This window comes from Cebidichthys violaceus, unplaced genomic scaffold (genome assembly GCF_023349555.1).
Source record: "Cebidichthys violaceus isolate CVI_PGR_0920_01 unplaced genomic scaffold, fCebVio1.0.p SCAF_42, whole genome shotgun sequence".
In the NCBI taxonomy this organism is placed as follows: domain Eukaryota; kingdom Metazoa; phylum Chordata; class Actinopteri; order Perciformes; family Stichaeidae; genus Cebidichthys; species Cebidichthys violaceus.
The window spans coordinates 1,357,309-1,378,935 of NW_027176617.1; the positions used below are offsets into that span (position 1 = coordinate 1,357,309).

Sequence of the window (21,627 nt, forward strand, 5' to 3'; positions counted from 1 at the left end):
CACTGTTGGCTGTTTTAGAGATTTTAAAACAAATCTATTATCTGCATTTAACAACATGTTTACTTTATTAACACAGATTAAGGTCTGAATCCATGCGGATGCATTGTTTTGATTGTTTATCACTACTTTGCTTTGAAACATTTTAAGTCAAGAGACATGAAAAAACATGAAAATGTAGAAAGACAATCTTGCTGTTTACAACTGACACTCAGTTGGAAAATGAATCAGTCCCCCTGATGATGACTGCAAATTGCCCAAGATTATGTTGACACGTCTTCATTGCTGCATGTAGGAGGAGGCGATGGCAGCAGAGCTGCCATTTAGCCTGCCAATAGCCCCAGGGGATTCTTCTCCTCTAGCATTCTTTTTAATGTCTGGCAATTAAAGGCCGTCTAACTGCCTGAGAGAAGGAGTGATGGAGAGAGAGAGAGAGAGAAAGAGAGAGAGAGAGAGACTGAGTGATGTTTAAAGAGAGAGGTAGAAAGAAATGAGAAAAACTCATAAAGATAGGCACACACCCAAAAAGATCTCCAAAACTAGATGATCATGTTAGGAAACCTGCCAGGGCTTAACTCTATTTAGTGCTGTCTCTGTGGCGTGGTCACTTAAAACATTCTCTGTAATCTAACAAGGGGTGCTCAATCACTGGTGAAAACTTTCACACTAGCAGGCCCTGAGGGAAACCCTCTCATCTCCTCTCAAGTCTTATCTGTACATTACAGTGATGTTCACACTCCATACACTACAACTGTTCATCGGGCAAATCCATCCTGCCTAGTTTTCATTCACATTAGCAGTTGATGCTAATGCTTTCCATATCTATCATTGTGACAGGCACAGCACGATGGTTTGTTTCACTCAACGGGAGAAATTAATCACACACATTTAGTATAACAAGAGAATATTTGAGCTCTGCATTAACTACACTTGTGCTGGTTTTGATGGCCATGTAAAAATTACATTTCCAGGCTTCTATTTGTTAACAGTTCTAACTTAACAGCCTTAGCAGCTTGCACTTGCACATATGTAAAATGTATTTGTTTATATAGTGTACAACTATAGTATACAAATGTTGTAGGCCTTAAGTGTGTTGTAAAGAGAATTTCAACAAATATAAGTAAAAATCTTTTCAAAAAGATTACAAACCCAAGCTTTAATATAAAGCACAATATAATGGAGGCACATTATAGGCAGATTACATCTATTAGTTACTGCTGTGCTGCATGCAAAAGGCATGCCCATGGGACAGCAGAAAAATAATTTTAAACTTCAATAAGTTACATGCGGCGGCAAGTCGACACATAAATGCCCCAGGCAGTAACGAAGCTGGAAGCATAGGGAGGGATACAATTCTACACAGTAAACAAAGAAAAAATGTAAAAAGACTGATGAAAGAGAAATGAACATCGTGGAGTGAGAGTGCCTCGTTTTTGATGAGGTCGGCTGTAGCTTCCTTTAATTGTCACAGCATAATGCTACTGTTTTCAACACGGATAAGCATGCCATTTGTTGTAAACTGACAAGGCAAGAATGACTTGTGGCCAACATGTCGAACTAATATGACTTTTTAATTAATAGAGCGTATGTCTTTGTCCCTCAAAATAATAACATTTGCATGCAATATTCAGGCATGTAGAAGTACTCGTTGGTAGGTAAGATAGTCCCGGACAGTGTGTAATATTATACAGTAGATTTACTTTTCACCACTGATCTTTAGTGGTTTACCATGGTTTTCTAATTATTTGTTTCATAATTCACATATAATATTTCTAATGAAAACTGTTTTGTTTTGCAACGTCAAGAGCTATTATTTTGTGTACCATAACCATAGAGGAAATATGTCAACATAAGATCTTTTGTATCGTTGAATGAGAAGGAGTGTCCCGACTTTCAACTCGTCACGAATGTTTTCGCCTGAGCGTTCCGTCCCACCCTCGTGCTATTGGTCAACTTGACGAAAGCACGTGTCCGATTGGAGGAACCGACTGTCTGTCATCGCTGTCACCGTGTAAACCAGGAACTCGGAATGGGAGAAGTGGTGTGTTGGCATTCTGGAGAAATTTCGATCAAAGTCCAATAAAAACAGTCAATTACGTCGTCTCGCGGGTCCGCATACATCAACCAGGCGTGTTGTCATGCAGACAAACCTCGACTAAGCAACACATTTTCTCGGTAAACAGCAGCAGTGTAAGTATCTTCGTGAGTGCAGTGAATTAAAGTGTGTCAATTACAGTTCCACTTAAATGTTTTACATTTTGTGCAGTTGAATGATAATTCGATTAGTTTTGCTCAAAACCTGCAAAGAGTCCTCCTCTGAGAATGTCAACCTCATGTTCGGGACTGCAGAGAGAAGAAAGAAGCGCAGCTTCTTTCAGAATCCTTAAAGTCTGTTTAATATCAGGGTGTAATAGGTCATTTTCTACAATGCTGACGGATAGAAAGATGCATGTTTAAATCCCAGAGACCACAATGCCCCAAAACACCATGCACTCGGTTTTCCATTTGATCAGGTCCATGCAGGCTATTGCATCTGACCTACAGGCTGATAAATACTACTTAAGTTAAAGTTAGAATACGAGTTTTGTAAAAAAAAAAAAAATGTTTTGCTAACCTCCATTAATATCAATGAGCGTACACTGAATATAAATGTGAGTGGAAGCTAAACTGAACATTCAAACCTACATGATGCTATAATTCATTAAAGGACTACATTACTCATAGCTAATATACCTAAAAAATAGCAAAATAAATAGTGTTTTAATCTAGCATTGCTCCACGGTCCTGCTCTTGTATTGTCGGCTTACCTTTTGAATTTGCTTAATTTCTATTTTTTCAATTTAGTCTGCTCGTGGGCGTTTTTGATACATTACAGTATTTTCTAGACTTAAACTTAACCTTGTGTAACCACGAGGAAAAAGTCACCCTTAAATTTATCTTGTTCAAGAATACTGTGGCAAATTGTACTGTACCAGGAATGAAACCTAGGCTTTCTAACTAGCGAAACAACTAGCACTAAAGGCCATTCTTAAAGAAAATCCAGAGTTACGTGCTGGAGATACTTTAGGTGTCCAGTAAATTCAGGTCCTGATAACCACTGTTAATGACTTAGAGTGTACTATCAGCCATGTCATCTCTGCATACAAGGTGCAAATATGAACGAGAAAGTATTATTTTATCATCAGCAACAATGCTGCTGTCACTCTGCTTAGATATGTTTTTTTCTAATAATCAGCACTCTACCTTCTTTGTATTTCTTTATACCTTCACTTTTGCAAATGCTAGATATACAGTAAGTCATACATGTGGAGAAATGCCTGAGTGGAATGACCACAGGGGATGACAGAGGCTTCAAATGTGTTGCTTTTGGCAATTTAGATATTATACTATGATGTCGCTGCACAGTACAACATAGCTTGAAAACCTGAGCGTACTGTGCCCGACTGTAAACATTACATGCGGATAATTTCCTCTCTTCCCTTTGTCCTCCTCTCACGTCTTCTAATTTGCTGACTCTGGTTTCCGCTTGCCGGAGAACAATAGCATACATACTCCCTCTCTGCTGGCAGTAACAGTGTTTGAAATGTAGCTGAAAACAGTGTTTTTAGTGTAAGGTAAAATTCAGGTCTCTCAAGGCAGCAGTCTCCCATGAGAAGGCATCAGTCAGCACAAGCAGCCAGCCACGCTCCTTGAACATGCTAATTCAGTCTCTTTCCTCTATTCCCCTGCTGCACCTCGAGACTCTTCGCCACTCCTGTTCCTCTTGGATGAACATAGATACTTTTTTTTTTCTCCCTTTCGTATTTGCCTCTCTTTTCTCCCCTGTGCACACCTGCTTACACATTTCCCTCCCTATCACTCTTAAACATGCCTTAAAAAAAGAGATAATCATTAGCCTAGCAGGGCTTGAAAGATATTGAGTTTTACTCGTCAAAACATATCGGGCATATCTTTCAAATCATGCTCAAAAATTTGAGCCACAGAACAGGTCAGAGGGACTTGAGTATCATCAAAAGAGCACGGGCCTGCCCCTCCACTCATACTTGCTTTTTCCACTATTTTAAACAAAAGACTACACTATTGATTGATGCAGTGTGTTGTGAGGGAGCCTGTCTGGAATTTAGAGCGCAGCGCTCACTGAAAAACAAGCATGTTGGATGGATTCATGAAACACACACACATTGAGTTTTAGCACTTTGCACAGAAAAGTATTATACACGCGTAGTTATTTCTGGTAAATGTACATCTATACTCCTTGACATTTATTCTGTCACACTCTTGCATCCGGTGGTTACATGTGGAGCCTAAATATAGTATTTGTATTTTCCAAGCTCTTTCTCTTTATATCTTCCCTGTGAGCTGTCAGAGTAATCAAAGAGAGCCCATGGTGTGAAGGGAAATGGTGTTAGACTAAATGAGATGGATAGGAAGTGCGCATACTGTGAACGTAACGCACATGGAAGGTGGTGAAAATTAATTTAATTATGTGTAGCAGATGTATGTGAAAGATAAACCATCTGCCTGATCAAAACTGACTACTCTTCACTATATATGATTGTGTATTAACTTGAATCCTTCCCGCAGATTTCACAAGTTGGGCTACAGTAGCAGGAACGGAGCTATATCCATATTTGATTAAGCTAAATGATCAGGTGCTACATTGAGACCCAGCGGTAAGATTCTCTCACTCAGAAGGTGTTTTATTCTTCTCGTTTCCTATCAGGCTGAGGAAGGAGAATGGGGAAGAAGGATGCCTGTGGGACCAGGTTACCAGTTGATCAGTACCGAAAACAGATTGGTGAGTCTTCATTCATTGTAGTGCTGGTCTATCGATTGGTTGATCATCAGTAAATTTATCAACTGTAATCAAACATCCGTTGATTTTATATTCTGACACTAGTTAGTAACCGATTGAAAGAAATACTTGTATTGATTTAAATTGTCTGAGGTCATTAATATACTATTTTGTATACTAAATGATTAATAGTTTAATCAATATATAAACTGACAATTAAAACAATAAGGTCTGTAAATTAGTTCATGATGCTTTTTGACAGTTGAGATTGGTCTTTGATTTGTTTTGTGTCTCTGTTTCAACAAACATCATAAATCAGTGCTTGATGTGGACAATTTTACCACAAGACAGCAATCAACTCCGCGTTCTCTCATAGAAACAAGCTAACGTCACACTCAATAAATCACACATGATACACTGTGTTGCTGTGAGCATTTTTGTGGTAGTTTCACATCGATCCCAAACTGCTTTATCAACGTTGGCTATGCTATGCAAAGATCAGCTTAATAGCTTTGCTCAGTCCTGGAAACTTTTCCAATATGTATTGTATTGAAAAGAAACTTTAACCAGACTTACTGGAGTAGAACCAGTATACAAACTGTGGAAGTAATTACACTTTGAGTCCAGCATGCAGCATCTACGGTCACAGTACTGACAGACAGAGAATCCCCCTCTTATAAAGCCACCCCTTTGATATCACGTCAGAAGCTGTTCTGTCAAAGTTTAATATCACTCTAGTCCTGCGGTATTTTGTTTCCCCATCTTTCCCCTTACATCACAAAGGCCTAACTAAGGCAATATGGTTGGCACCAATCAAAAGTTTGGTCCCCTTTAGCATGCCGGCTCTGGCTGCTTGAAGATCACAGCTCGTGTCGTGTCTTTTTCTTTTTCTTTTCCTATTGTGGAGCGAAACCAAAAGGTCGCCAATGGCAAAGCTGGATAATTGTGAGCGATCTCTCGTCATAGGCTTACTTTAAATCCCAGGAGTGGTATATATTGTTGGCATGAAATGGGACTAAGTAGTCTTATTAGATGGAAAAGGAGTGCGACTCTTACTAAAGCCCTGATATCGATCTCATAGGAACCTATACAAGGGCTGAAATAGCTGAGACAAAGGGGAGAAAATATTCCTCTAGAGAGATAGCAACAATCACAACTATAGAGGAAGCTGAGCAGAGTGACACAATCCAGAAGATTGTAAAACTATTTCCAAGTTCATAAATGGTGTCTCTACACGGGAGACCTGTGGCTATGGGAAGTCTAAGAAGCAGGTTCTTTGCAATCGTAGACCAGCACAAGAACAATTCGTCCCACCAGTCAGAAGACAGTCATCCGCACAACAACACTAGGAAAGGACATGCAGGGGGATTAGGGACACAGATGACCTAATATTTAACTTGTCCACTAAAGTCTTGACCCAAGAGACACTCCACAACCATGGCTGGCTGAGAACATTTCACAATCACATCTAGCGGGCTGTTGCATCCAATTTGCCATCTTATTTTGAAGATGCTGGCGATTTTCTTTGATCACTCGTCCAAAGTTAACATTAATCGGGAGGATTCTGACACCCTACTGTGATCCTGCTCCCAAATGAGCATCTTGAGAAGGTTTCGGGAGCCTTGAAGTTGTTTTTCTTGACTAGTGGAAATAAAGACACCGTAATTATTCATTTGAGTTGCATGCAAAACTTTACAGCAATGCATGGATTTATTTAGTGATGTTACTGGTAAATCAGTAGTGTAGTATTTGCTGTCTTTTATTGCTTTTGAGCAATTTCTCAACTTGCAAGAGCGATTGATGTGGACAGACGCCTACAGGTTGAATGGAGATGGATTGTCATCACACATTTTTCAATTAAGATGTTGTGTAATCCACATCCCCTCTCCTGAAGATTGTGTTGACTGTGGCATTGTTCTTGTCCCCTTCCTCCCAGTGGATGATCGTTTGTTGGCCCCTTGTGATTCACATCCTCTGATTATTCCAGATTTTATGTTTCCTGGTGTTTTTTTTTGGGACTAATGGGGCTAATGACATTGTTAAGCTAAACGATTTCTGTTGATGCATGTTTTAGTCTTTGCACCATATTGTCACTTGTACCTTTTTGTAACGGATCTGACAGCAATAGCAATATTTGTCTTTCTCAGTGATGTGATAGTTTGTTGAGAAATGTCTCTGTCTCGTTTACTCTATTATGGCTGGGGTCTCATAAAGCAGAGTGATGGTTGTACATGTTTCCATAGTGGGACAGAAGAATAGAATAAGATTATTCATCCCACATATATCTTTTAGCCGCCTGTTACCGTGTAAAAGCTGGGCTGGGTCAACAAATGAGAGACAGACAACATAACAAGCTCATCTCCTACTGTCACATCCCCTACCAGGGTCACGGAAGATCTTGTTTTTTCATTTTGTCTTTCCCATTTAGTGTTTTTTATTTTTATCAATTCAAAAATATGTAACACAGGTGTCAAGGACACTGTGGTCCTCTCTCTACCTTCCGGCCTTTCAATTTCTACCGTTTTTCCTTCTTTTTGGAACAAAAGGCTTATTCATTGAACATCAGCAGTAGTCCAGGCTGGTCGTTGAGCTATACCATCATCTCTGCTGGAGAGCTTTTGTCATGATGGTCAATCAAGGGGCCACTGTTGACACTCTCTTTTTAAATACCATTATTAAGCCTGTAATAATTGACTGTGCCAAGATACCCTCAGGAGACGTAAAGCTATGGTGTTCTTACATGGAAGTGGTCACTCTGTTGGCGTAATGATTGCTGCTGCCCGCTGATAAAAGTAGAAAAGATTGTCCACAGACAAAGACACCCAAGATTTCAAATATGGCAAATTGGAAATTATTAACTTTAAGAAGGTGTCATTTCACATTTTAAAGAAGGTCAAACCTACAAACATGTACTGCTTGCGGTTTAATGTAAAATTGAATGTAAATACTTGGAAGGTAGTCGAAATATTTCACTCATATTTGTAGGAAGACTTCAATATATCACATGGCTCAACACTTACTTTTGCAACCTGGTATCAGCATTTGGTTGCTAAAACTGAAAATATATATTTTGAGTAACTAAGATATGCATTTGTACATTTGTCTAATAATAAAAATGTGACATAAAAGAATTTAAGCTTTGTCATAATAGCTGCTAATGGCTTATTGTTGAGCCCTTGCACCTTGCAATATTTTGCTTCGGCTCTCCTCGCTGCACATGATACGAAGGACAAGACATGAATTTCTCCCACGTGTCTCGCATCAGCCCTCCAATTCCATGACCGCGCATACTGGCAGATGCCAGCGATCCGCACCATGTGGTCACTGACTATTTGGCCGCCATGCCACGTAAACACAAAAGCAAAGCATGAGGAACTGTCAGACACGCTGTCAGTATGTTGCCGGCATCGACCCAGGGCTTCCAGGGACTACTGGACAGTGTCTGTCTGTCCAAATCTCCCTGTCGCTCTGCATGTGGTGCATATGCAGGATGGTGAGTCCCCACAGAAACAAACAAACACACTCAGGTATGTTTGCATTTCTGTTGACACTCATGTACTTGTTTGTGGCAATTGTGCACAGTGGCTTTTAAAAACAGCTTTTTAAAAACAGTGCATTCACAGGCCTGAGGTTACATATCTGCATCTAACAGTGTTTTTCCATGGTTGAAACGTAGCACAATTTAAATAAAGGCTTATTAATGGAAAAGTGGCATTGCCGTTGATTACTAACCTACTTGCTCCTGTAAAAACCTGGAACTTTTATTTGTCAAGTCTGCGTTGAAGGCTTGACATACAGAATTCATGGTTGCATGTGTTTCACAGATTTTTAATTAGGGATGAAAAATAATGCTGGTGCATGTTGAGAAGATTTAAAATGTGCTGCATGTGGTAGACTAACATAGCTAGAGGTGTACGTGGTATACTGGGCTGGTAATGTAACTTTGAAGAGCAACTCATTTTTGCATTTTATTTGGGATCATACAAAAAAAAGGCGGCAACTTGGGAAAGTTAATTCTAAAGGGAGTGTCTCAGAACTGTTGTTCTGGTCGGTCAGCTCTTTATTTAATGGTGAAAGTATCAAATATTTTTATTTCAAATGATGATGCAGCAATCTTTTACTGCATGATGTCTGACTTAAATTTAAATGTAGTAGACGGCTTTGTAAAGTTTGTATAATAAGGCGACATGAAATTTGACTGACTTGAGTATAACCCATCGATGCAGGAGTTTTCCTGGCTCAAAGGTGGTACAGTACCTCAGCCTTGACCTAATTAACGTAGATACATTTTCATATAGTGATTCAATGAAAACAATTCACAAAAACAATTGAATATTGTATATGTATCCAACATTTTTAGTGATTTGTTTGTGGACTAATAGAATTATGTTATTGGTAACAATTCAGGAACTACTGATGTTTCTTTTCATTCACACAAACTGTGACACACATAGATGTCTACCTCTCTTCTAGCTTCACTTAAATGGCCAATTTGTGTGACACACAAATCACATACCCCCCTCCCTCCTACCTTTTGAGTGCTCAATCTCTCGTGTGGTTAATTTTAGCTAATACCCCCGACCTGCCTCGTTATGCTAAGCAGTACAATAGCTCCAGATAAAAATATAATCAAACATCATTTACAAGTAAATGCAATGACAAACATGCGAGGGAAAACCATGAAACACACATCAACGGGGATGTATGCTAAGTGGTGTGTGCGTTTATGTGTGTGTGTGTGTGTGTGTGTGTGTGTGTGTGTGTGTGTGTGTGTGTGTGTGTGTGTGTGTCATTTTTCTCTTGTCCTCTTGACCTGAAGTCAGTGATGACTTCAATGAAAGGCACACTCAGTGAAGCCCCTCAGCAGGGACTCTAGGCCACCTTTACAAGGGTGTAATGTTCTTCTGAGACACGGACAGTGATGCCTTTTCAGTGTGACAGGCAGAAGTAGGGAGGGACGGGAGGCCGGCGTGTTGCACAGCGCAGGTAGATAATTTGTGACAGAAAGTGGCTACAGAGCCGGTGCAGCAAGGTGAACAGCATTGACGAATAGGAGTGCTCATTTGTGTGTGTGTGTGTGTGTGTGTGTGTGTGTGTGTGTGTGTGTGTGTGTGTGTGTGTGTGTGTGTGTGTGTGTGTGTGTTCCAGACCCATGCAAACAAACCACATGAGGCTTTACACCATGTTAATTCAACAACATTACAATACCTTACACAGCCTGTTGTAATTCTCTGGCATATTGTCTCCATATTAACCTACTCCTATATCTATTCTGAACAAAAAACAGCACAGGTGCGTGTTTTAGAAGGCATTTGTGGGAAATGGTTTAAATGCTGAAAAGAATTCTGCCTTTGAATTTTAAACCCCAGCTCGTCTGTGTTTGAGTATCCTTGGGCACTGTGCTGCAGAAAAGACACCCTGAGGACACAGGCAGAGCAAACCAGTCACAAAACAGAAAGTACCGATTGTTCAATTTTACATCAAAGTGAACAACTTTTTTTTTCATAACTGGATACAGGAGAAGTTGCACAACAGACAACATGGAATTCTACTATTTTCCCCGAGTGACTTGGTCAACACAATCAATTATCTGTTACTGTTCATGAAGAAGACCCACCAGTACAGAGAAAATAGAAGAAGCTTGGAGAGTTGTTGTGACTGACTTGTTCTAGCATGTTTCCGTCTGGCTAGCCTAGTGGTTAGCCCGCAAGCTACAGCAGACGTGGTATATTGATTCAATGATCAACAATATTATGTAGATTGTTTTGTGATTTGATATCAATATCACTGATTGTATTAAATGTGTATATGATATCATCTCATATCGATTGCAGGCCCCTGGATTGAATTGAATCAATATTGTGTTGTGGCAACCTTTGTGATAACTTCAGCTTGTATTGTTAAGAGTCAATATCATTTTGTATCGTGATGAAACTGGTTATTTTCACCTCTAGACACAGGGTTGAATTATACTAAAGGAGTGGACCCGATTAAACTTCAGCGATTCCCTGCATGTTGCATTTTCTTCTCTCTACATTTTACAAACTTTACAATCCCTCTGACTTTCTGTATGTTTTCCGTTTGATATGGGATTTGAAGCATTTGATGTAGCTTCCTGTAGCCTTACGTTGTAAAAAACAGTCATTTGTAGTCTTAAAACCCCTGTTTAACTTCTGTGAATGGTGAGCAACCAAAGGGTGGCCTCCAATCAAATCCCCCCCCTCTCCAGTTTCTGACAAGTGGAGGAGACATCCAGTGGCCCTCCTAATGAATTCCCACAAGCTCACTGTCTGCTTCTGGCATCATGCGCCCCATTTCTATTAGCCCTCCACTGAGTCAGGCAGGTGGAGCAGGGGTCTGGAACCAGGAGGGATGGAGAAAGAGAGAAAGGAATAGGACTAAATAAAAATGTAAAAATAGAGTTGAAAATACAACTTGCTGTGTACCACCAAGAGAGTCTTGTACGTACATCACATATTTATAACTCGGTGAACCAATTTCATCAAAACTACTTCTATATTATATGAAAATAAAGAGCATATTGTATTCTCATTGTGTCACTGAACATTTTTCTTTTACGAAAATGCTCACAACTTCACAGTATACGGTCGCTTGCTTGTGAGACGCCATGTTGTGATTTTGGCCGGATCATGTGACTGGCCGGGAGGTCACGGACCCTAACTTAGAAGACAATGGGCAGCGACATCTAGAGTTACAGGAGCGGAGGAGGAGGTTGTTTGACATACACAGGGATTCGAATTGTGGACATTTTAAATTTGTTTAAAACAGGATTTTTTTTTTATGTCTCGATAGTAGTCGCGGACATATCGATACACTATCATTGCAAAAATGATCGCTTTAGTTAGCTATATTGATATTTTTGCACAGCCCTGATGCTAACGGTCATCTCTCTCCTCCATGGCTGCCCCTAGAAGAGGAGCCTCTCTGCTCTACCGAGTGTCCTCAGAGACTTGACACTCAGTGGTATGCAGTTTGTTTTCAGAATCATAACACGCACACACCTCCGTACCCCTCCTTCCTCACTAGCTCATTTTCACTCCTTTCTCTCTCCCACAACCTTTCCAGATGGACATCGATGCTTTCTTTCCTCTCCTCCTCCTCTTGTTCCCTCTTTCGATGTAAATGAGGCTTAATTGGCTGGGAGTCAAAACTCCAAATGGCCTCCGCATGTCACGTCACCAACTAAGAAACCGCCGAAGCTGAACTTGGTCTCTGTCTCAAACACACACATATTCCTCTATTGTACTAATTGTCACTTTAATCCCCAGCTAATAACGTATGCCTAACCTTAACTCTCAACCTAACCTTAACCCTAACCCAAGTCTAATTTTATCCCTGACTTTAATTTTCTAAAATAACATCTTTAATTACTTGCTAAGATGTTCGCACTCCACACACTCACTCTCTCACACACACACACACACACACACACACACACACACACACACACACACACACACACACACACACACACACACACACACACACATACACACACTGTTCAGCAAGCTGTTGCCTTTCCACTATTGTTAGCAAAGTTCCTTTTCCTGTAGTGTGTTGTTTCTAATTAGACCAAGACAGCCGGCTCTGCCTCATGTGAAGCACGCTCACACACACACACACACACACTCACATATTACACATGCTTTGCCAGGTGGCCCGTTTGCCCACAACACTCACCCTTGAGAGTTGAGCCCATGGGAGGTCAAGCAAGCGCAGGTGAAAGCTGAGGCCAGAACGGATTCTTTGTATTTTGGATGCACATGCAGATTGCAATATGTGTGGGTAAAGTGAATTGCCACATTTAGCCTTATTTTTCTTCACTTGTCATATTTTTTATTTTTACTTACAGCTAGTTAAGTTGGGCTTTAGAATTGCAGCATGTCTTACAAGTACAGGTCTGCATTTTGGAAAAAGCTCTTATTCACGTTCTTGCAGTGAGTTAGATGAGGAGAAACTGCTCTCTCATCCGTTAAATATGCAGCTACAGGCAGGAGATGGTTATCTTAGCTGAACACACAACAACATAACGTCTGGAACCAGGAGGAAATGGCAGGCCGGGCTCTGTCTAAAGGTGCTTGCCTGTTAACAATGAATTAAACAATACAACTATTTGATTTGTGTGCCACACTTATTTTCTGTCTTTCAGGTAAGCAGGACTACAAAAAGACAAAGTCAGCCTTAAAGGCCACACGGCTGAAAGCTGAAGCAAAGAAGAATTCCTCTGGATTCAGGGTGAGACTGGCCTGGACATACTTTCTCTTCAGGACTACATGTCCACATGTCTTCCAATGTTTTTGCTTGCTCGTCTGTCCTGGCCCATCTGCGATGCTGCTTATCTTTCTGTCTGCCAACCATCTTCTTTGTTGTTTGTCTGCTCTGTCTGAGTCTGTCTCACTAGATCACTTCACAACTACGGCTCTTAGCTCTCTTACAACCTGCGTTAGGTCTTTAGGGAATGTAACAACAACAACAACCTGAAATGATGTGATGAGGCCCCCTGCTTATCCTTTGAAGATCTGTGCAAGTGTTGGAAACTATCATCCTCCATAGAATAAAGTTTAAAATACTCGATCCTGTCTAGAAAAATAAAGACATAATGAATTCCTGGAAGGATTGAAATTCAAGACTTTTGTTATTCTTTTAATGGTGAAGAAGGTGGAGGAGGAGAAACAGTGACAGAGAAGTTGGAAATATAACGAGCAGAGAAGGAATAAAAAGGTGATAAGATAGATAGAGGTGGGTAATGTGTAAAGGAAGGGAGTTGAGGGTGTTGCTCGGATAGAACAGTGCATCCCTCCGTTGTTTGGTCACAGTGCAGTGATTAGGAGCTGTTGTGCAGGCAAAGATGGATGACTCCACATTTATCACTCTGCCAAACGTTGTTTATGCTTTTTCTCATTCAGTTGCTTTACCAATAAACAGTTTTAATATTTCAAGGTCTCTCCATGTAGAGTAAGTCCATGCCAATGAAGTAGCTTGTGAATCTGACCTTACAGGTGTTTAAATCATCTTTTAAATTGCAGATACCATCACAAGAAATCAGGTCGTCAGTGAATTAAAACATTTTTATTAACGCTGTTACCAAATGAAAATCATTTGCAGGAAAACATAATTCAGACATGTTTTCTTTTTCTTTTTTTATGTTTATTTTGCGTCGTGGCGTTGAGAATTGGTTCTCTTCACATTACATCAAAAGCCAAAAGGCTTCACTTCCTCATTAAGCCTCAGTTGGCACGTAGTACACATAGATGAACAAATCACAGTGAGGATTAAACACTGGGTGAAATGGTCAGGTTTTAAAATATGCATCTCTTAGACACGCAAGGCCTCATTAAGCACGTCTTTAATCCAATTAGATTAGTCCATATCTTGAAATATTGATATTGCTTATGAATAATTCAGGTTTTCCATGCTCAAGACGAGGAGAATTTTCAGAGGTCGGATTAAAAATACCTCTGGGACGAGGATATTAAACTGACTTAGACCCTTTGGCCCCGAGTTCGATTGAAATTCAGCCCAAATGTAATGGATATTTGGTCACGCTTGCTTTCCCATCGAGTCCTTTTAGCGTTACATAAAGTTGTGATTTTTACACAGCTCTGTGATGACAGCCCCCCTCTCTCTGTCCTTTGGTTGACAGCAAGGATTTGGCTGCAATTTGTGTAGGCTTGTTGCTGTGTGCATTAGGCTTCTGTTCTGTCTTTTTTCTTCTCTTCTCTACTTCCTCCTCTTCCCCTTCCTCTTCCCGTTCTCCTTCTTCTCCTCTTCCTCCTTCTCCCTCTTTTACCATGTCCCTGGTTGAGATGCAGGTCCTCGGCTGCAGCTGGCATCTCAGAAGGACCAGCAGACATGTGGGCACAGAGAATCTGGCAGCTGCCAGGGCAGGCTGTCTTGGGGCTGTCCTAGTAGCAGGGCAGTCTGGGTAAGTTGGCAGCAAAACGGATGGAGAGACTAAGAGAGCACGAGAGAGAGAGAGAGGAAGAACGTCTGTTCCCACTACAGCAATTAGATGTCGGGCTGCGCAAAACAGCCTCAGAAGTTACGGAAATCAGCCACTCGTTGTGGCTGAGTGTGTTCTTGTTCACACCTTGAGTCAAGGTGTGTTTACATAGCTTGTTACTGCCTGAATGCAAGCATGGACATGTTTCCTGCCTTGCTTCTTCAAAACATAGATGGTATGGGGTCATCACAGCAGAGATGAAGAAACTGGCAGGAAGTGGTCAGCAGTCTCTTCTCAGTTTGCCAGTGGAAGAATACTTGCCTTCGAAGTAGCTCCAGTATGATAGCTTGCAGCACAGGAAACAAGCCTGCTGCCTCGTCTAATTGGCACACTAGCCTTCTGTTCATTCCTGCACTGTTTTCCCTCTTATTTAGCCGCTGAGCCAAGAAAGTTAGGAAAAAATTGCTTATGGAATTGGCGGAGGATGGAGGATACAGATAATGACTTCCAGCTGTCATTTATGAATGTATGGATGACTATACAGATTGTGATTATTTTTCTTTTTTTGTTGTTGTGTACTTTTAGTCTTTTGTGATTCCTATAAATCTAAATATAACTTGAGTCATGAAGCTGTTAGTTTTATTGTGAAAAAGCAACTCTTATGAAGTAAGAAAAAAAAAAGTATTGGGCAGCATCTAGAGTACAAACTGTGAGGGATGCTGTACTAAAAACTGACAAACTGTAGCATCTGCTTCAGCCTCTCACTGAAGCAAACTGGATGTATTATCTGCGCTGGCCATTAGGTTTATGAGGCTCATTCACGCTTTCTAGCTGGTTAGGAGCGTAGACAGATAGCACATCGGAATTTGTAGGTTTTATGGCCTTTCATGCCATTTCATTTATAGAAAAGATTTATGGAAAGAGTTGTGATGGCGGTGACAAGACTCCTTTTGTCCGTGGATATGTTTTTGTGTCGCAGAAGCATGCAGAAAGGGTTGTGTAATAAAATGAAGGCACATTTGTCTAATTTAAGATAATCAGCAGGCAAAAGGTGAAAGCAGGTTACGGCATGTAGTTATTTTAAGCTCATCTTTTTCACATGGTTGTCCCTTTTATTGTAGGGTGGGATAACAGCTTTTTTATTTTACAAAAGATGAATGCAGAAACGATTCGTCAATTATTTGATTGGATGAATGAAATAAATTTGTCAAGTAATTATGATAATTATTCTAATGTTTTGAGCATTAGTCACATAAAACAAGAAATGTTTTACCTCTGACTGTGCTGATAGTTATTTGTTTTACTATTTAAATCACCTTTTACATCCATCACGTCAACAAATATAAATCATAAAATATTAGCTAGTGGATGGTTATTTGTAGTGATGACTTATGTACTGATGACACATGCTTACCAACCACAGCCCAAATGCACCAACATTCAGCCACAAACACACTGATTCTCTCTTGCTTGGCACGTATGCACATACTGACGCACACACACACACACACACACACACACACACACACACACACACACACACACACACAAACAGGAGGAGAATAAAAATCAGACCAGATGAGGGGACATCTGCTGAGCTGTGGCTTGTCGCCAGGGTGACAGGGACCCAGCTCCCAGCATGCCAAGTGTGCTGCAGCTGCCGCCTGTGCTGAGAGAGCCACATGATGAAGAACGATGCTTATGCCCCATCCAGAGGTCTCCATCAGAATGTGGGCAGAGAGGCTGTGTGTTTGCGTCTGAGTGTGTGTGGCTGTGTGAGTGGGCATACATAAATGTGTTTGTGAGACAAGGCTAGAGTCAACACAGTGGGCCACTCTCCTCCAAAACAATGATCTCAATCAAGTGCAGGTGCTTCCTACAACCCAAGTGTTTTGACCAAAACCCCTCCAGCTTGTGTTCACAGACAAGTCACTGTAACCAGCTGTTCTCTTTCGCTCTGAAATCTGAAGCACAGAGAGGGGAAAAAAACAACAACAACAACCCGGGTTGCGATTTCGTGTGTCCTTTTGTTTCAGCCGCAATTCAGCGAAATGCTTACCTGCGTCAGAAGCACAACATTTTCTGCGCGATACTGTCGGCAGAATTACAAACGCTTCTCCTTTTGTTATGTTTTTCAAAGCTGTGAGAGAACACAAGAAAAAGCAGAAAACAATCAAGCCTCGGTGATTTGATAACAGTTCTCTTTTTCTCCGAGGCCTAGGTAAAATAGAAAAGTAAATCAAGCAGTGGGAGCCTGGCGGTTAATATATGAAACTAAAGTGCATGAAATTTAAAAGTTTTCCAATTAAGCAAGGACTTAAAGCTGTTTGGAGGCTGCCGGGATGTAGATAAATGTGGGCTGAGGCTAATGAAGACCAATGCTGCTGATGACTAGGCACTACAACATGTACACAGATAGCTGTGGATGCCGTGACGCCTTTTAATTGTCACCCCCCCCACCACCCTTGTCGGATAGGAATTATTATTAGCCCCCCACCACCGCTCGTTTGTGCCGAGCCTTATCTCTCACTTGTTTTCTCTCCCCTCCTCACTCTTGTGTTTCATTCTGTCATTCCTCCATGTAGTTTGGCCAGTGGGTTGAATTTGCAGTCATCTCTGTGTGTGCGTGCTACGTGTGGTAATAACTGAAGTGATGTTTTCTCAAATTTTCTTTCATATTATTTCAGTTTGCTCCCGCTTTTCTTTTACATCTGTCTTGTTTGCTGCTTTCCTGTTTGTCATTTGTCTTCAGTGTAACCTTGTTTCACCTGAGCCTGTCACTCATTAATCTACAGCATACGGGCTGATTTAGCTTATCGTGGTTCAGGAAGATTTTTTAGATAAGTGGCTTCTTAAATAATCTAGAAATGGAAGAACAAGATAGCTGAGGAAATTGTTTGTGTTGGATTACAATCATGTGTTTTGAACACACATGTCACCTCTGTTGTTGTGGCCCAGTTTGCATGTAAAAACTAATTTTCACGTTCAAATCAAATATTTCTATTTGAATAACCCCCAATCAGACTGTACTCCTCAACCTTTTAAAGCTCTCCAAGCTCTCCAGTGTTGATTAGAAAGTTTGCTGCTAATGAGTTCTCTTGATAAAGAATAACTGGCATTGTTCAATACTCTGAGTGGCCCTAATGAAACTCCAGCTGATGAAGATTGTAATCGTGCGAGCGCCACATAATGAACAAGCGCTCCAAATTCCCATTTTCAAGTTGAATGCCACTCCTCTGGAAGGCTTCAATTTGTTTGACAATTAACCAATAGAAATAAAAAAATAATAATAAAAAAAGGCCATTTTGTTTAGAAAGTTTAACTTGCAGGAGAACAGTGGGGATTGATTGCAGATTGAATAGAATAAAATACTGCAGTCAGTCACTCAATACTTGGTTTCTGATACTGGGTATTCTTTTAAATCTTAAATGTGGCTCCAGTTTTACTCCAAAATATGTTTCCACTTAATCTCTTTGCATCAAGAGAAAACCTGAAACTAATCAATGATTCAGTCTTTTGAAGGTATGTGATGTGCTAGCACACTTTCCTGAAAATAAACTACACAATCCCCAAATAAGTTGTCTCTGCAATTGTTATTGTTTTTGGAAAACTGTCTGCTAAACCTAACATGTAGTGTGTGTAAGAATGCTACTGTAGCTTTCTAATGCACCATAGCTAACATCATATTATTTTTTTTCTGTCTTTATAAATATATATACAATACAACATTCATGCCATTATGAATTCCGCTATTTTACTGCAGTATATTTGCCGTCAATGTCACTTTCATTTCATCTGGTAACGATTTCTCACAGTGAATCTCTTAAAGCAGCTGAGAGTGTTTGTGTCATTAGTGTTAGAACACCTACTGTGGAGACCTGGTTTCCTTTTTAAAGAGTCTGAAACCATTTCCACACAAATGCAGGTAAATTTGAAAACATTTGTTTGTCTGTTTTGGCCTTCCGTCAGCAATAAGCTCCACCGCTGTAAACAAAGCTTGCAAAAGACAATGCTCTTCAGTGTGAATAGCTTTAAAATCCCAGTCTTGTGTTGTTGTGTGGACAGGAAACACATGACATGATTATAAACGTATTAACCTTTATCAACAAAACAATCATGGCTTCCATTTCTCTGTTCAGTTGCTTTTTTTTTTTCATATATAATGTGCAATATGCAACTTTCATTCCCTGTAGAGTGATAAAATATAAGGATTGCATTAAAATAGAATTGATTGAGGTCTCAATGCAGCAATTAAAATTACAGAATAGTCAGGATTTGTTACTTAGCAGTCGTCTTATCACTGAAACAGACAGATACTGCAAGTCAGTTACACCTGATTGGTGTGAGCCGGTTAGTACAGTGTTTTCCTATTTACCTGTAATAGAGTGGGGCAGCTTTAATTTTATTTGAGCATTTTTACATTTTCGTATTAAAACAGATTTTCACTTTAATGGATAAAATAAAAGTGATGATTAACAATCCTATAATTACATTTGTCTTTAAAAGCACATTTACAAGTTACTTTTTCCAAAAAACGCCAGTCAACGATGTATTCTTACACACAAAGTCAGACTGGTAAAATTCAGATGAGATTATTTAAATGAAAAGAAAGACAATGGGGACTTGGCAAATATAGACGTAACAACGCTAAAAGATAAGCACAATAATTACAGAACCCTGCCAACTCATTCAAACAAAGTAGAGCTGCTCCTGTGCATAAAGACAGACAAGGGATCAGCCAGTAAGATGTATAAATAGTTCTACAGAAGAACTCCATATCTTAAAACCTTCTCGCTTTCCTTCTCAGGATGCATTCCTGGTCATCGCTGCAATCCTGTTCTTTGTCCTCTGTGTCTACGCCTTCTTCTACCTCAACCTGAGTACCGAGATGAACCTGGATGTGGATGTGGATTAAGGAGAGGTGGACTGTATGCCAACGACGTCTCGTCTCTTCACATCAAACACGAGGACGGAGCACAGTCTGTCATCTTTTTTTACACACTTTTGGTGACTCGGTGACGATGAACTGCCTCCTCAGGATAAATGGGACAGTCCATCAAATAACTCAAAGCTTCTATTGAAGATCTACTTTCCCTTTATTTTCTGCATGGGAGCACGTAAACTATAGAATTATACTATGGTTTTACATGTGAGTTCCTTTTAGTCTTTCCCTGACCCCAGATCTGAGAGTAGCTTTGATTCTCTTTCCCTGAAAAAGTCAGTGACCTCGTGCTTTGTGGCAGTTGTATAACATTCTGCTGCAAAATCTACATACAGCAGAGAAAATGAGCCGCTTTAAAAAAAAGAAAGAAAAGAAATCCTCTCTACAGTCAAGACTGAGCCTCCGTTAATCATATTCTGCGGAGTCACGTCCCTCTGTTTTCTCCACTAATAGAAAAATGTAAATCTCCTGCTGAACTTCTCGTCACATCCAGACAAACACTTGCCTCACATTCCAGTGCACAAACCTCTCCTCTTGGATATCTGGAGATCACAAAGTGTGAGATTAGAATCCACAAAGCCCTCGCCCTGATTGAATGTGTGTGCAGAATACAGAACAACACATTCTACCTGCCGCACATACAGGCGGCACGGAGACACATCACAGGATTAGCATTACAAATATGATCCTGTTCTCTCATTTGAATGGAAATTGCAGAGATGAATGACGACTGAAGAGAGCCGGTGTGTTTCTCATAAGCAACACCTTGATTATTTTTCCGTCTCGTCAAATGTAGGATGTGATGTCTCTGTATGAATATGAAGGTTTGTCAAAGCCTCTTTATCCCGACTCTTCTTGCACTAGTGCTGCAAGGTTCAAGGACTGACCTCCCATTTACAATTTCAATCAATGTTCTTCCACTGTTTGAGGGATTCTTTGTTCACAAAGACTTAGTGGCTTTTGTTTCGTCCTTTTTTTTTCATGTTATCACTTTCTATTCCTTTCTAATACTGTCCTCCAAAAGGCAACTGATGCTTTGTTTTAGATATGACTCTTTTATATTAGTGCAATGCGTAGAAGGCCAATACCAAATACACAAGAGACCTTGTGACTTCTTTCATTTCCCAACATGTTTTTTTTTTTTTTTTCTCTTTTAAAAACAAGTCTTGTGTCAGAGCCTGGCTGTGTTCTGTGGCTTAGATGAAATGTGAGACTGATTTTGAGCTTTCAGTTTCGGCTCTTTTCTCCCATGACCTCCCGACCTCTAGTAAAAGAATACTTTTCCGAGAAACCATTATGATAACCATGCACTCGTACCCTCAACCAATGACTTTTATCTGGCTTTGGTACTTCAAGACCCCCTCCTCCACCGCTGTGGACCACTCACATGTGTAACAATAGATAGGCAGTCCTGAGAGACCTTCATATGTGACACCGGTTATCTAAAAGGTCACCATTACCAACTACTAGAGCCCTGACATCGGCACAAAGGAAAGGATCTATTTATTCAGACCCACGCTTTGGAAGATGAGGTCATAAAAGTATTGTTATTGAATTGGTTTGTATGGTATGTAAACATTTTTACAGTTTGCTTTGTCATAATGATTCAGTTACAGGGTAATGTGTGATATATTATGATTTATCTTTTAGTTTTTTTTTGGTTTAATTGCTCAAAAAAATCAAAATCATGGTATCTCTTTGTAAGGAAATAAAAAAAAATTGAAAGACCTTCTCAGTTTCTATATTATTATTTGTATGATTTTTATTAAATGAATCGATGCAGACAGAAAAGGTGTCATGAGTGTAAACTGACAGCAGTATCAGATTTTTTTTTAAGGCCCATTTATTTTGCAAAGTTATTACCATAATTGCAAATATTAAATTATATAAAGTAAATGTTGCATTTAAACACAATAGGAGCCGAACAGG

At 40.1% G+C, this 21,627-nt stretch overlaps 1 protein-coding gene across 2 annotated transcripts; it reads left to right on the forward strand.

Annotated features, from left to right (window-relative positions):
- The first annotated feature begins 2,029 nt into the window (after positions 1–2,029).
- On the forward strand, positions 2,030–21,426 carry triqk (triple QxxK/R motif containing). 2 transcript variants are annotated; one of them, XM_068728561.1, is made up of 5 exons: positions 2,030–2,187; positions 4,721–4,795; positions 12,963–13,048; positions 14,626–14,738; positions 19,564–19,653. In XM_068728561.1, the coding sequence occupies exons 2-5, from the start codon at positions 4,735–4,737 to the stop codon at positions 19,634–19,636; spliced, it is 333 nt and encodes a 110-aa protein (XP_068584662.1). In that variant the 5' UTR covers positions 2,030–2,187; positions 4,721–4,734; the 3' UTR covers positions 19,637–19,653. The 2 variants fall into 2 exon arrangements, with proteins under 2 accessions (XP_068584662.1, XP_068584663.1); XM_068728562.1 differs by lacking the exon at positions 14,626–14,738 and having other exon boundaries at positions 19,564–21,426.
- Positions 21,427–21,627: the final 201 nt, after the last annotated feature.

What these genes read in the sequence shown, in the direction of transcription:
- triqk (XM_068728561.1), top strand. Translation starts at nt 4,735, where the DNA reads ATGGGGAAGAAGGATGCCTGTGGGACCAGGTTACCAGTTGATCAGTAC. An exon ending in TCAGTACCGAAAACAGATTG is followed by an intron (nt 4,796 to 12,962) that starts GTGAGTCTTCAT and finishes TCTGTCTTTCAG; the next exon opens with GTAAGCAGGACTACAAAAAG. An exon ending in CTAGTAGCAGGGCAGTCTGG is followed by an intron (nt 14,739 to 19,563) that starts GTAAGTTGGCAG and finishes TTTCCTTCTCAG; the next exon opens with GATGCATTCCTGGTCATCGC.